General features: G+C 54.3%; 3 protein-coding genes and 1 pseudogene across 4 annotated transcripts, besides 1 other annotated feature; 3 read left to right on the plus strand and 1 right to left on the minus strand.

Annotated features, from left to right (window-relative positions):
* Window positions 1–582: 582 nt before the first annotated feature.
* On the minus strand, window positions 583–3,762 carry NCS57_00426200 (annotated as a pseudogene). Its single transcript has 3 exons — window positions 3,224–3,762; window positions 2,784–3,126; window positions 583–2,631 (listed from the first exon to the last, which is right to left on the minus strand).
* Window positions 583–3,762: a sequence feature.
* Window positions 3,763–11,292: 7,530 nt separating this feature from the next.
* NCS57_00426300 (uncharacterized protein) lies at window positions 11,293–12,390 on the plus strand (the record flags this gene model as incomplete). Its single annotated transcript, XM_053054230.1, has 1 exon — window positions 11,293–12,390. The coding sequence occupies one exon, from the start codon at window positions 11,293–11,295 to the stop codon at window positions 12,388–12,390; it is 1,098 nt and encodes a 365-aa protein (XP_052916390.1).
* Window positions 12,391–13,239: 849 nt separating this feature from the next.
* Window positions 13,240–14,180, plus strand: NCS57_00426400 (uncharacterized protein; the record flags this gene model as incomplete). Its single annotated transcript, XM_053054231.1, has 2 exons — window positions 13,240–13,993; window positions 14,044–14,180. The coding sequence occupies 2 exons, from the start codon at window positions 13,240–13,242 to the stop codon at window positions 14,178–14,180; spliced, it is 891 nt and encodes a 296-aa protein (XP_052916391.1).
* A 1,040-nt stretch (window positions 14,181–15,220) lies between these two features.
* On the plus strand, window positions 15,221–15,639 carry NCS57_00426500 (Splicing factor subunit; the record flags this gene model as incomplete). Its single annotated transcript, XM_053054232.1, has 3 exons — window positions 15,221–15,286; window positions 15,337–15,543; window positions 15,595–15,639. Exons 1-3 carry the CDS (start codon window positions 15,284–15,286, stop codon window positions 15,637–15,639), a joined length of 255 nt encoding a protein of 84 aa, XP_052916392.1. The 5' UTR covers window positions 15,221–15,283.
* Between the last annotated feature and the right edge of the window lie 188 nt (window positions 15,640–15,827).

Consider the following 15,827-nt stretch of genomic DNA (forward strand, 5'->3'; position numbering starts at 1 on the left):
TGATATTATCTCGCCCCAGACACGCATATAAGCGTCAAGAGGTAATTCTATCGCAAGCCGCTGTCCAAAAGTCATCAAAATCCGGGTCTTCAAGGACCATCCCATCCATCCGTACATGGCCGGTTCTTGTTCTCTATAAAGTCCTGCAAAAAAAGACAGAAGAATCGCGCCACCCATACATATCGTCAGGATCTCCAAAGAGTGTGCCATCCCTGGAAACAAGTCTTCGTGACAAACATTCATTCCCAGTTCTTTCATGCCATCGTGAGTAGCCTGATCGTAACAAAGTCTCGCCAACCTCGAGTGGTGACGGCGACGGAGCAGCACCCTGGAGAGACCCATAAACATATAACCAAAGAAGAGACGCAATCTGCCCTGTATCCAGATGAGGTATCAAGTTGTCGTGTAATAATAAACGCCCACGTCTCCCAAACGCCAACAAAATCGATTACATCCATCGTCAAGTGATTTCGCGACATCGCACCCCTTGCCAGTAAGACCAGCCCTGGCAGGGGTGAAAGTGATGATGATGGGAACTACCATCTTGGATGCCAGAACAATAGCCTCGCCGGGTCGTTGCGATTAAAGACTCATGGTCAGCCACTCCCATTCTTGAGGACCGGCCGAGCTTCCAATCAACGAGTTGTTTTGTCCACCCGACATGCTGATCAACCCTGTTCCTGACCCCAGTGTTGAAGGCCGTTGGTTCAGGTTGAAACCACTAGTTGACATGCCACCAGGCAAACTCGAGAGCCCAGCCGAAGAACCAAAGGGGCGTGGAGCATCGTTAGATCCCGTAGATTCAGGACTGTCGATGTCCATGGTGATGGGTGCATCGGCCGTGACACTCTTGCTGTGACGACGCTGCCGTTTTGACGAGACAGTCGAAGGCCTCGAAACCGACATGGACGATGCGCCAGGCCCGGGGCTCGTCTTGGGCGGAGCAGCTGCAATAGGAACGACACCCTTGCCACCCACAGCGCCAGTGTTTGAGTTGGAAGCCCCAAAGTGACTGTTTGGAGTGCTTCCTGCAGTGTTGGCGCCTGAGTTAGGGCCGCTGCTGGGGCTCTCCACATCCTTGTTGCTCTGGGGCCGGCTAGAAGCAGGCGGTGTTGTCACGCTCTTTGGGGGCTGGCTGGTGGCATTGTTCTTAGAACTGTTGGCAGCCATCGTCGACATGGACAAGGTCGAGTTCTTCCGAGATGCTGCAGCACTGGCAGTCTTCTTGGACCTTGTGCTGCTTCCACCAACTGACACATTGGACCCCGATCCACGGTTCCTCTTCTTGATCACATCCGTCTTCAAACTCAATGGTCGCACAACGCCGTGCAACTTGAGGAAGAGGCCACAAGCGTTGCACAGCGGCTGTCCTTCAGGGTTTCGTCTCCACAGAGGCGTCGTCTGAGTGAAACAGTTGGTGCACGTGGTCGGAGCATTTCCATCGCCGTTGTTATTGTTGCCGTTGCCGGCGGCGGCTTGCAGGTTCGTCGTGGAGCCATGCTTCGATCCCGGAGGTGACGAAGGCCGGCTTGGCGCGACCGAGGAGAATCCAGACATGGTTCCGTTCCTGTCGCCAGAGGGTGACATTGGCATCGACTGGGCGAGTTGTTCAAAGCCATTCTGCTTTCCAGCAAGATGTGCTGGAGTTGAGGCATTCCGTGTTAATTTCGACTGCCTCCTCGGGTTTCCTGGTCTGAATGACTGTGATTGTGACCTTGCAAGACCGTTTGTATCCCATTCTCCATTGCTTTCGACATAATCAGTCGTTGATCCTCCAATCACCACCTGCTTGCGAGTTGGGCCGCCAGGGAAGCGGGCAGCCTGAGTGCTGAACTGTCCAGGAAGCGAGGCATCCCAACCCATGGTGCCAGATTCATCCAGAGACGAAGACATGTCCTTCTGCATCGCCACATTGCGGTCGGCAAATGCATTGTCTTCGTCATCCGAGTCTGCTCCAAAGGCAAACATGTTGTCTTGCTGCATCTGCATGGTTGGTGAAGTGACGGGTTGGTCACCCTGGAACACCTGAGATGGGTCGATGTGTCCGAAAGAGCTGGGAGCAGTGCTGTACGCAGACATAGACTCTGTCGCGGTTCCTGGGGCAGAGAACATGGTGCTGCCGCTGTTTCCGTTGGTGCCGTTGTACATGAACTGCTGGCTGAGCATGCCTCCGATGCTCTGCTGGAAGGCCTGGGGCCGTTGGGATCGACCATCTTGGCTGTTGAAATAGAAGCCATCCTGCTCAGGAATGGGGTGAGGCGTTGAGGCTGTTGACTGGTAGGCGGAACCTGTCGGCGAGTAGAGGTCGGCAGTGTTGCTCATGGGCGCGGGAGGGACGGATGAATTCTGGTACATGCCAGGGAATGGAACATTGGGTATCATAGGCGAGGTAGAGGGAGAGAATGAGAAACCCTGCTGGAAATTTCCATTCGAGTTCATAATGGGGTCATTCTCCATGAAGGTATCGAGGTTAAAGGGCACGTTAGCGTTGCCGGGCTGCTGGGCCAAGCCGGCCGGGTGAGGGTTATCCAGAGAGTAGTCATGCAGCTCAGAGTCGAGATCAAGATCATTCTGAACCGTGCTGTTTGCCGCCGGCACTTGCGGTGAGAAATCAGCGGGGCGCTTTCGAGTCTAGACGAGAGTAAAGTCAGCAGCCGCGCTCAAAGTAAATGTGCTGTCACATGCATAAGACGGCAGCTTTGGAGTTTTGCGCTCGAGGTGGAGGGGGGAATTTCCACAGCCAGTCACAATAGGCCCCATGAGGGGTCAGTGAGGTCACTCACCCGGCGGTCATCGATGCTGGTCTTGCGAAGATGGCGATTCACGTAGTTGAACTCATTGCCTTGGTTGGTCTGATGGGGTTGGGCTGGTACAGACTGAGGGACAAAGTGGTGCGACAGTTCCTTGCGGGATTTGATGGGGATGGCCGAAGCCATTGAGTTTCCGGATCTGTCGTCGAATCTATCGGAGTCCTGAGGAGATGAAAAGTTGACGGGAGTGTCGGCGTTGTCGGAGAAGATGAAGTCGTCGAGATTCATGGCGTCGGGCTGGGCCATGTTGTTCTCGGAATACTTTCGCAGCTGAGCAATGCCGCTGGGAGAATTCTGCATCATGGGTCGAGCGAGCCTGCGAGGCCCTGGTCAGCACGTCATGGACGATGGACAGGTGAGAGCCATCAATGAGCGCGAATGGCAATAAAGTGCATAAAAGGCGATTGGCGTACCTATTGTTGGCCTCCATATTCTTCCTCTTGCGCGCCTCGGCCTCATCCACCTTTCTCTGCTGCTCCTGCTGGTGTTTTCGCATGCTGAGAGCCATCATGCGCCAGGTCAAGTTCTCCATGCGATGCTGGCTGGGCAGCTGCTGCTTGGTTCTCGCAAAGAACTTCCAGACCTGAGTGGCGAGCGGATCGTCTTGCTGCATCTTGTAGATGCCCTGGTCGGATTCGGTGAGTCCATTCTGGAGAAAAGGAAATAGAGCCGAGCCCGTCAGGCCACCTCTAGCGACCGAATAAGTCCTGGACATGTCGGCGTTGTGCTCCTTGAAGCTGGCCGAGGCGTCGCGAGCATTCGGGAGGTGGCCCGGCCGGCCGCCGCCGCGCTGAATGGGAGCGTGGTGAGCGGCGGCGCTGGGCCAGGCGCTGGGCCTCCGGGGAAAGCGAAAGTCGTGCTCTGTTATTGTGGGATTCATGACGAATACTGGCTTGAGTTTGCGATTGAGAATGAGGTGCGTATGAGCATTCCCTGTGGAGCGGACGGTGGGCTATGAGAGAGGAAAGAGAAGTGTGAGCGTGAGTGAGAGTAGAGTGTGAGAGGCTGACGAAAAAAGAAGAAGGAACACAGAGCCCCCACGGATGGCTTTTGGTGGGAGGGTGTGCGAAGGGTCGGAGTGTGGGTTGCACTGCTGCACGCAGATGCCGCTCAAGCACACCTTGAATCAAGCGTTGCCCAGCCCGAGCAAGTTAGAGCGGAGGAGCCCTGAAGAGAATCTGCGAGCGCGCGCTCCAGTGAGGGATGGAGTCCCCAGAAGCGGCGAGGGCGAGGCCAACCTAATGTGCTCCAGCTGTGCGCTGCGTGCTGCCCGCGCTGCACTGCGCAGGTTGCGTACCAGGATCTGGTGGTGGGGCCAGGGTAGGAGTTTGGGGGGATGCTCCGGGGCACTCCAGTGGGCACCCGGCTGGGAGTAGGTGGTAGGTACCTTGGATGAAAGACAGCCCAGCGGGCGAGCGGGCACCTCTCAGCGGGAGGCAGACGGGGCCGGGTGTCCGTCTTGTCTGCTTGTGTAACCGGGACGGTCAAGGGCAGGGTGGTCAGGGTCAGGGACGGTGCGCATGAGATAGATTCAGCCTTTTTGTCCTTGTCGGGCCCAGGTGAAAGACGGGGGATGTGGAGGGTTTTGAGAGTCGAGAGGAGACGGGAGCCAAGTCTTAAGTTGGGGACGAGAGGGGATATGGAGAAGGGACCTCGAGTCGGGTGCCTGCCTCCATTCAAATCCAAGTCAGAGTACCAGGTACCAACCTCGAAAATTGTTAGTGCTCAAAGTATCTATCCCTTCTCGGTGCCTCGCACATCGACCCCCGAGACGAGACGGTCCATGTCTCTTCAACAACACGTTAACCTCCGTTTTAGCTGCCGGCCAAGACTCGTCCTGATGGACCCAATCGAGCGGAGCGTGGAACTGAACCCGCTCCGCCACTACACTTAGGCCCGAATTCACCCAGAGACGATGCGCGTTTTGCTGCACAAGAGTCATCGAGAGATGCCTGTCCCAAGATTGAGCCAGCTTTGACAAGATGTTATGCCAAATATATTCCTTCACGAGATGCTCAGAGCTCCGGCTAAGCATTCTCGCGGCCGCCTGGTTGGGCACATACGCAGCATGGTTGGAGGAGGTCATTAGCGCGATGTATGGCTTCCTACATCCGGACATACATGAGCTTGTCCTTTCCGCCGTCATGGAGCCAGGGCCACGGGCACCCATGAAGCAGTCATGGGAAGAGCCAGTTACTTGCATATTTCCAGAATGAGACCTGGCATCTCGGTGGGGGAACATCCTCGTCATCGACAGGGACACTTGAGCCCTGGTCACAGCGTCTAGGCACGTTGGGTTGGCATTGTCGACAGATCAATCTACGGGACAATTCAGATATACGGGGTCTTCATCCATGTTCAGTTCTCTACTACGGTATGAGTTCACGCCCTTTTTGTTTTCGTACTCGTTCTATTCCTCAACGACCCCTCAAAAAATCTGCGCGAACTCGGCGTTATTCCCAGTCATCTTTTTCCCTCAGCACTTTAGCTCCTCCGACTGCGGATGCCAGATGAAGCGAGATCTTTCCGAACTGTTTCCGTACGTGGAAAGTACTCTAGGTTTCATCGACGCTTACATCTGCAAGGCCGGACCTGAAATATTTCCTCTTCTCTCATGCATCCATCTGAAAAAGCATCAGCACCTTTTCATCACCAACAGCGTTGCACACCTCTTCCATCTAGCGAATCAGCCTCATGAGGCCGTCATTAAAGAGGGACAAAAGTGAATCCGCCATGTACCCAGTACAGCAAAGACGCTCGTGGGCTGACGAACACCACAACCATGACTGGCCACTCTGGTTCGGTTCTTCGGGCAAAGACCGTAGACACTCTGACGCTGGCGCCGGCCGGACCCACGCGCTGGACTCAGGGCGTCGGAGTGTGCAGCTTCTGAAGGGTCTGGCCTGTCCGTCCTCGGTCGATGGGCGCTAGGCCCTGGTCTCCGAGCCCATGGATCATGGCTTCTGGCGCTCGGCCTGGGCAGCGACAAGCGATGACGGGCCATGGATCAAATCCACTTAGCACAGAGCCGATAGACTATGGGCGATGGACTCCAGGACACACGGACGATATGTGCCCGCAGTTGTGGAGCCGCCCTAGCATGGTCTCCTCGTTAGCCGCCTCAACCACGACTCTCACAGCCTCCAGCTCCCGCTTCCGCACGTTCAGGCGGCCAAGCCCGCTTTCAGCGGTACCTCTATGTCTATCATCACCTATGGCCTACCTACATGTACCGACACACTCAACTCAACTGGCAACGGCTAGGCTTGTCGTCCCATTTGGTGGGTTTCGACCTTTCGCCTCAACACCACACGACACGTGGATTGACCGTTTAATTCCAGCTCCATCGTGGATCGAGACCATCTCGTCAGATCTAACCGTTTGCTGGACTTGACCTCAAAGTCAGAGCCTCATCATTCTCCATCATTCTCGGCCGATATTATCACTGTTCAAGGTCAAGGATCCTGCTGCCGAGGTACGGATACACGTCTTTGCGAAGTCGGACTGCCTGTCAGTGGAGTCTTGCATCGTCAGCACTCGCCAACCATCTGGCGATCGCATCTGTGGCAATTTGCCGCACCGATGTTTGGTCTCTCATGTTCTCGGAGGCAAGATCAGAAAGGGAAATGGGCATGGGGGATGGAGATGGGTTGAGCGACACTGGAGCTTGAGCTGGTGCTGCATCTAGGGAACCCTTCAGGCCCCACGGGCATGCGTGAGCTTGAGCTAGGGTCGCCCTGGCATGTCCCGGGATAAGCTGGGCGGCGGGTCCATCTGGCCGAACGCCACATGCATCCCACACGGCACGAGTTCCGGGTACAGAGACATTGGCTATTGAACGGTTGAGCCACAGCTGTGCTGTCGAGCTTCAACCGGATGGAGCTCAAGAGCCATGACCTGGGCCCATAGCTTGTGGCAGATCCTCGAGGTCAGTCACCTGCGGCAACCACCAGTGCTGCCATCTCTTGTTCGAGTTCGTCCGTCGTACGTTGCTGTGCGGCAGAACTTTATTGAAGATGCAGGGGAGTGTAGCCCTGTCGTTCAAAATGTGAGAAGTGGTCGGCCGTTCTTCGATGGCTGGCAGCCACACGCACACGCACACACACGATCGAGTTACGGCGTATTGTCCCAGCCATGGATGTCGCCGCTACCGTTCCGGTACTTGGCTCTGCGGCTGCGGTTGCGGCTCCGTCCCTTTGGGTTGACGCTTTCTTCTGGAAGATTTGGCATCCATCGTTCAGATGCTTCAAGCAATGAACTGGTCAGGGAAATGACGACCTCTCAAACAGAACTAGCTCCCCTGCACTTATCACTCACTGTGAGAGCGGAGAACTCTGGGGACCAAGTGCATTCTTGCCTCCGCGAACGAGCGAACCCCATAATGAACTCCATGAAGAGCAACCTCCGGCGGGTTCGAGGCCCAGTTTTCATGCCAGCAACGCCCGTCGCAGACGTCACCCTTCCAGGGCCATTTTGGTGCGAGCCCGCTTGTGATCTCTCAGCTTACACAGGCTGACTGAGGACGGTGGCTTTTATTGGAGGCTGACGAGGCTGCTGGCTTTCGCGTCAGTGTGCCATCTGCCCACCAATCCCAGGACCTGCTTGCTCCCTCACGCCGTCTTAGTGAGGTTGGAAGACGATGGTTCTTTGTGGTCGTCGCTGCTGCTTGGCATGCGACTCTCTCGGGGACTGGCCATGCGACATCCGAACTCTTGGCTTGTGTCTGGTCTGGAGATCTGAGGATATCTCTATTGGCCCAACATGTCGGCTCTTTGGGGTACCTGCACAATCTCCCGGATGGCATGTATAATGGCTTTGGTTTCTATTAGAAGAATTAAACACTCAGAGGTCATCGAAAATGACAGAAAGAGGTAGGAGGACCCCCTGGCTACAGATGCTTATTTTAGTCGCATATGCGTGTATGTTCCGGCCGAGCCACACCATCTATTGACGATGTTCGAGACAGGCAGTCGAGGGCCGGTACTGGGTACGGGAGCCAGTGGAGTTGAACGCCTCCAAGCACTCGCATGGAACGCCATGTCGGAACCCCCACTTGCTACCCACGAGTCGGCAGGGGTTTGACGGGCGAGCTGGGGCTGTCTCACATGCTGGTGCTTGGCACGGTTCTGGCTCTGGCTGGATTGACCTTGCTTGGTGGCTCGGGCAGCAGGCCTGTTTATCCCGACATGTTCCATACCTACAGAGGGCCCGAGAAGGTCTACGCACTCTACTTGCCGCAGCCTTGGCCGGGTATGCAAGTCGTCTGGCCGAGAGTCGGACAGGCATACGCTGTTGTTGTTGGACCTCGTCTGCTGGCCGTTCCTCCACCACTCAGATGGGTCAAACGTTTCTCGGTACGCCAGCGTGGTCCGGCATAGGGGGAACGGATGTGCCATGAGATTGTCGAGGAGATACAGTACCTAATAGTCATCCGAACTCTGTTTCGCCTGGCCACGGGCACAATATCCAGTTTCGGGCCTGAGGGAGTCTCTTGGTCTCAAATGCTACAACTCAAAGGGATTAGCAGAATAACAATGGAGATTCCCTCGTGCTCAGGCCGGAAAGGAGAAGCATATGTCGATTTTGGACCCCCTAGTCGACCGCTTCAGGGCGTTGTTCCTGTTGATGACTTGCGAGCGGACTGTGAGAGGCTCAGTGTCGACGTTGCGCCCGCAAATGATTCAAAAACTGCACTAAGCGTCCGAGCATGGTGTCAGCGGCTTGATCCTGGAGGGGCCTGAGTGGACTCGGATTTTAGCCTGTTGGCAGATAAACCCGCTAGTCGACTGTTCTCGACGCTGTATCCCGGCGCTGGCGAAGACCCTTGCTTTTCAGGCCAGCAACAAGAGGAGCCCGAGGTTGCCATACTTTGGGGAAGCAGATCCAGACGTCGAAACAGGTTGAGTGCTGTTCAATACAGAGCTTGGAACCTCTGGGGCATTCCCGCTGTGCTGTCACGACTTGGCTATGCACCGGCGACGCATCTACCCCATGCTTGCGGACGAATCAGACGTGTCTTGAATCCGAATCCTGCTACTCCATGCGACAATCCATAGGTCAGAGGTGATCGACGACGTCGGAGGACTCTACGCCGAGTCCTCGCCGTGAGCTCGACACAGTACTCGGGGAGGCGGCGATTGCTTCTAGGGAGCATATTCTGAACGAGCGACAGTCTAGTCCTGACCGCCTGAGAAGGGTGTTTCAACTCCATTCTCATCATTTTTGAGTGTCTCCCCAAGCGTCATGAAGGGAAAGGTTGTCGGACCGGAGCTAATCCCGGCCATTGGCATCCGGGAAGGACATTGCAGGCATGGGATCCTCCAACTTGAGAATCGAGTTCCTGGATGTTCACTCCGCCCTCTCGCATCGGATGAATGATGCAGCACGACAGCTACGGTACAGCAAGCATGTACAGCGGGATCAAAGTGTGTCGCTCCCCCACACGGCGCCCAGCCTGCAAGCCCAGCGGCTGAGCCATGCCATCCATGCTTGGCTTCGGAAGACCATTTACGGAGACTCCGTTGGCTACGCCTGTCCTTCCATTACAGCTCGACTGGTTGTACCATGTCGCAGGCAGGGCCAAAGCCAAAATGACCCTCGGTTTCTTCATTTGAGAGGCTGCAGGACGAGACATGGCTGGGTGCCAGAGGCGGAGGGCCGCCCCACCCTGGCGGTGTGGGCACAAAGATACAGACAGATATTAATATGTCATGTCGAGTTGTGTTGCCAAACATTGGTATGAGATTGACCGATGACATCTCTTGACTCGAGTCACCAACGCCCGCAATGAGATTCTCAGCCCGCAACTTAACCCCGGAAACATGGTTGAGCCGCAGGAGGCAAGGCAACCGAAACCAGCATGCCCTCTACCCGTCGGTCGCGATCAGCGAAACAGTCGCCTCGACTCCAGCCGGACTGGATCAAAGCCGTCGTTATTTGCCGGGTTGAGGGACTCTATCGCCACGAGTTTCCCCAGAAGAGCTCCGCTTCGCCGTGAATACGTCGCCCCAGCTTTCAGGAGCAACGCCCTGTCGTGACAGGTCGCGGCGGAAAGGGATTGAAACGACTCCAGGCGCCGGCTGGACCAACATGGCATGAAGAAGCGTGAGCACTGCTTGCTTGCTTTGCCCTTCAAGTGGGGGGCCGATGGGGATGGGGGTCAAGGCGAAAGGTCATCCATCCCTTACTGCTGCACTGCACCGTACTCTGCTGTGCGTGCAGAGCAGCATGTTATCTCCTATCTCACCGGGCACACGCTGCTGCTCAGCTGATCTTGGCGTGCTGGGTTACCACTACCAGACAAGGGTGTGCCAAGAAGGCAAGCTGAGCCACGAATGCATGCTGATCTAGATTTGAGGAGGTCTCGATGGCCTTGGCCCTGGCTTGGGGATGGGGATGGGATCAATGTTGGCAGAGCTTGGGTGGTGTCCCCGAGCCCCTTGTCCCGAACTCTCGCCAATCTGGGCAGTCTGCCTCCGGAGTCGACTTGCCCATGGACTGGCCGAGGCTACTACGTAGTAGGTCAACCTGGCAGCGACGGGCAGAGGCCGTATCAATAGAGGTCGGCGGATTGGTCGGGGCCTCGGGCATTCCCAAGGCCGCGATGGCATCGAGAGTTGGGCATTTGCGGCGGCCACAAGAGTCCTTATCTCTGGCAAAGTAGTCTCTAACTTTGACGCAAGTCATATTTGCATATTCGCTGGGGCTGGCCATCCCTCGCCGCCCCCTGGCTGTTACCAAGGGATGGAGATTAGATATCAGTCTCCCAATCATGACTTGTGCCTGGCCGTGGTATACACCCAGGTGTTTATCAGTCCGGAGATACAGGAATTGCGCCATGCGCAAAGCAGCAGAGACAGAAGCATGTCTGTGAAGTCTATCCGCAAGCTTATCACAGCCCAGCCTGTGCTGTGTTTGCAGCGATTGTCTGTGGGTGATACTGCAGCCATAAATCAGCCTCTGCTCCCACCTTGTGCTGCACCATGGATATCTGCTCCGAGGAACCGAGATTGCTATTTCTGAGGATTTTGGCCTTGGATAAAAGTCTATTTTTTCCGTCAAAGAAACATGAAACGTCAAACGGTCTACCAGCACCGATGCGTGTCATGGGCATCGATCCCAGCCTTTCTTTGTTCTCGGACGCAACGGACTTGACCGACTCTTTGTTCGATGACACGACCGATCGAGACACCGAAAGACTACGTGGACTTCTTTAAGTCTAAATGATTGATGCCTGTTTGGGCTCAGCCATACGCAACACGTCGCCCAATATGGAGCTTGGAGGTGTTCGGTTGCCCAACAGAGCTCTTTGTCGACCAAAACGACATGTGCCCTTCTCGTTATGGCCTCTAGGCATTTGAGAGGGTGTTCACAAAGCGTTTGGGTCTACTAATAGGTGACAGTCCCAGTGTATGCCGAAGGCGAAGGTGAACTCTTGCAATGGGTTTGGACAAGAAGGCACGAGACCGAAGAGACGACCGCCATGACACGTATCAACCAGTCGACGAGCCTCCTGGCGTGCCTCCTGGCCGCAATAGCCTATACCCCGACGGACGCGAAGCCGATTCCCTCACGAGACCAAGCATGGAACGAACAAGAAGCCGAGTCGTTGAAGCATCTAGCCCTTGAAGGGTCCAAGTTCCTTCAGGAACTGGCGAATAGCCCAGACAATACCTCTCATGCTTCTCGATCAGACGACGAACCAAACAAGATCAACGAGAAGGCTGCCATCATTGGAGGAACCATTACCTCTGGAATCATTCTCGGCATCGCGATATTCTTGGGCGTTTTGGTCTACAAAAGGTGCATTGCTCCTCGACGAGCTGAGAACAAAGAAAACCAGGCCAAATCGTCGCAAAGAGATTCCATACCAGAGACGACATCTGATGGCACATATCGTGATACCTGGCGTGACACATTCAACCACCGGGTACCGACGCCAGGCTCGGAGTCTGTCAGCTCTGAGCGGTCCTTTGGAACCATGTCCACAGATGGACAGGCCAATTCCTTTCCCCCTGGTAAATGGCCCAAGATAGTGGTGAATGACTGCGAGTCGTTGGGGGTTAACCAAGAGAACCACATAGATCCTTCAGTCGCCTCAGGTTGTCATCAAGTTCAGTCGCCCTTGGTACCGAAGCCTCTGCAGCTGCCGACTACGTACAAGGGTCCGTTTGCCTCAGAGCCTTCTTCACCTACAATCGAGATGACTCCAGAGCATCCCCATCGTGAGTCAGGCGCCTCTGTTTGCACTATGAGCACCCTCGGTAGGGACCTCCTCCAAGACACGATGCAGCCCCCGGCGCCGGCCAAGTACTCTCTATTCCCCAAGTGCGAGCCTCATAACGAGACAACTCACATCGGGACAACCCTCCCGGTGAGGAACAAGCAACCTCCGCCAGCCGCTATGGACAACCCCAAGAAGCCGGGGCGCATGTTGAGCAGACGGTACTTTGTGCCCCTGTTCAAGCGCAACGGACAGCTCCAGAGCCCCACGTCTCCCGAAGAGGGTGTCGGCATGGAGACGGTGGCTAGAGACGAGTCGAGGGCTAACATGTTTTCACTGGGAGAAAACAAGATCTGATATTTGCTTTTGGGCGTCTTTTTGATATTGCAGGTGTTTGGTGAGCATACGTAGACGGCTGCTGAGCCGGTTTCCTATCGTTTAGCGTTGCTTTTCTCTTTTTCAGGCATACCCATTCGCTTTCTGCTTTTGCTTTACTGATTCTGTTGCTTGTTGTTGCTACTCGTTGCCGATTCGAGGACGTGGGTCAAGCTCTTGGCCTGGTTTGACAGCTCAATACAATCAAATTGCTATCCTTCACATAACTTGTCTCGAGTGATTTTGCTCCGTTTTCTACTGGCTATGAAGTGGAAAGCTTGGATGTTAACGCTTTTGTGATCTCGTCATCAACATACAGACAAAAAGGGCGTCCGCAAACCTCTACCGTGCCATGATCAGCTTGTGTATTGCGCACCAAGAAGCATCTTCTAGAATTTATCGGTAACAAGAACATTTTGAAAATATCCTGTCATCCATCCTAGTCAAAGTGGAACAAAATGCTTGTCAAGGACTACTTCGCCCAGCCGTGTTGGCGACCCCCTCCGCCACAGCCTGTTGGTTCAGTCGTCCAATGACTCTGCAGATTGGGTTACGGGAGGCCGACCACGATGGTCATCATGACCTTTGAGCAACCACTTTGGGTTCATAACCAGGCGGAGAGATGCTTTGAGTGCCTTGTTGCCTGTCTGTTGGTGCAAAGCCTCTCTGGTCTGCCCAGCTGGGCATTTATTTAAACCCTTTGCTGCAAAGTCAAGTCGAGAGAGTAGCACAATTAAGTCCATTGGCTTTCATACCATCCTTATATCGCAAAACTTGCAGCTCTTTATTCTCAACTGCCTGAGGCATCGTTCAATTTCAAAGACCGAAGCCATGGTATCCTACAAGAATTCCCCCATCGTACATTCCCGACTATTCCGTTCTCCTGAGGAGGCGAGCAATACCAGCATCACATGGGCACAGTCTAAACGCAACTGGAAGCCCTTCCCCGGGTCCTTCTATGTTGGAGACATCGATGTTCCTCTTCTCAGGACATGGGACAGAATGTCAGGAAGCCAGCCAGACGAGGCCGGGCACATGTTTGCTAGAAACCGTGAGCAGCAACTGCGCACCGCGGATGTGCGAAAAGAAACCCTAGAACTCCACCTCAACCACAGAAACTGGGCCGTTGCCACGCCGTACATCTCGTTCCAAGCCTCGGAGCAGAGGCTACGAGAGTTGGCAAACTTCAGAAAGACCCGGCCGGGAAGGGCAACACAGTCTATTACCGTTATTGACCCGGAAGTTCGTCTCAGGGCCGGCTGGCCTGTTCTCAGTGTTGGAAAGGAGATGCGGTACTACGGGATCCAACAAGATCCTTACGGCAATCCGTCTGAGGAGCACAACGACCACTACATCTGCCTCTGGAGGATTGAGAAGGAGGAGATTGTCGGCCACTGGCTTTGGGATGACCTTTCCCAAGACCCCGACTGGTACAACACGGAAATTCTTCCTGCGTTCCAACACTTCCGTCAAGAAAGGCGCCGACGCGAACAGGAGGAACAGCAGAGACTCGAGCAGGGGAGGCAGCAGGCGTTGGTGGAGAGCCAGGTGGATGACCTTTTAGGCGCGATGGGTGCGCTTGGATGTAAGTTGGCCCGAATTTTTGCCTGGCAGAGCTAATTAACATGTAATCAGTGGATGATGCCGTTGCTGGTCCTTCTTCATCGGAGCAGTCCCCCATCCACTCGATCCAGGGTGATGAGCAAGCTGAAGATTCTGGAATTGGCAGCGATGATGAATCGGAAAGAACACATGTACGGGCAATGCTTTGAATTGTGGATTATGAGTGACGAAGAAACCATGGATTGGTTTATATGGGATGTGTGTCAATGAATTGTGCGATTGCCCCTGGGATGGCTTCGGACACCGTAAAGCTGAATGCCGCGGTGGGAGCCACTGAGCCAAGGTTCTTCACTTATTTGATCAGGAACTTTTGTACACTCCTTACTTTACGTTGTTCGCTATAGTTATTGATGATCTTCGTATCCTGCTTGTTCGGTTATTGACGCCTTTCGTTGAGAAGTGCTTGTTACTGCAAGCTGCTCGTGTTGCTAAATATGACCGAGCTGTGTTCAGAGAAGGGGTTTCCTAACAACTTTGAAATCTACCATTGCTTTTATACTTTGTATTTTTCGATCAGCTCGTGCCAATGGTGAATCGAGAGGCATTGACTGGTGGTTAAATGAGGACATACTGTTTGAATAACCAAGGCAACCGCATCATGGGAGATTTGAGGATTAGACGGATAGATTGACCTCCCATAACCCTCGGGTACCTTGTCAACAACAGAGTCATGAATAGATACGTCAGATAGCCATGTTAAAAGGGGTAAATGACAACTATCTGCTCCCCAAAGGAAATTGCTTGCATAAGCGAATCATGAGTTCGGTCCATCGCGGGATGACTGCGTCAGCGGTTGACTTCTTATCATTTTTTTAAGTTTCTTGGTCACTTGAAACTATTGAGACCGGCCAAGGGCGTTTCGGACCGAAAATTCCTGGAGATAACCTTGCGGCAAGATATGGGACCTGAGAGAAAGGTAAAGGGGCTGGCTCGAGGGGTTGATATGGCTGATTTAGATGACATGTACGATAACGCAACAGTAAGAAAGAGGCGACAGAAAAGTGACAACAGTATCAAATGACTGAAACCCCAATTCTAACGTGATGAGTTACTACAATCGTCGAGGCTCGAGGAATGACTTGGCGCATGGTGTTGACGGCATCTGGAAGACTTGCCAGGGGCTGAGACCCGCTATGCAATAATCCGAGCTTTCACCAACAATCAACACCCAGCCGTCGCATCGCATTAACATCACCATCAACGCCTTGCGCATCCCCACGAATACCCTCATAGCACATCCAATCTCGCAAAAATGGTACCACACTCCCTCTCTCCGCCCGCGTTTCAATCGCTAACCCCTGCCAGGCCGACAAGCTCCGCACCCAGCAAGAACTCGAGCGCCTCCAGGCAAAGTACATCGGCACCGGCCACCCGGACACGACGAGCTGGGAGTGGCGGACCAACATCCAGCGCGACACGTACTCTTCCATCGCCGGCCACCGACCGCTCCTCTCGTACATTGCGCTCGCCGAGAACGAACCCCTCGCCAAGGTCCGCGCCCAGATGATCCGAGTATGTCTCTTCCCTGCAAAGGTAATGACAGTGATGTTGACTTTTCTGTAGAAAATGGTGCAGCCTTGCGGACCACCACCACAGCGCGAAGATTAATACGTGTGCGATTTGGATATGCGAACAACCTCTGGGCGCGATCGCAGAGATTTCAGTTTTATTTGGGTTTCATAGAACGGCGTCAAGGAACGATACCCCCGCAAGAGGGAGGATAAATGGCATAAAAACGATTCTAGTTGCATTTATATACGCAGTCTCAACATGCTAGAGTCTGCTTCTTTCAACGC

Source organism: Fusarium keratoplasticum, chromosome 3 (assembly GCF_025433545.1).
Source record: "Fusarium keratoplasticum isolate Fu6.1 chromosome 3, whole genome shotgun sequence".
Classification (NCBI taxonomy): Eukaryota; Fungi; Ascomycota; class Sordariomycetes; order Hypocreales; family Nectriaceae; genus Fusarium; species Fusarium keratoplasticum.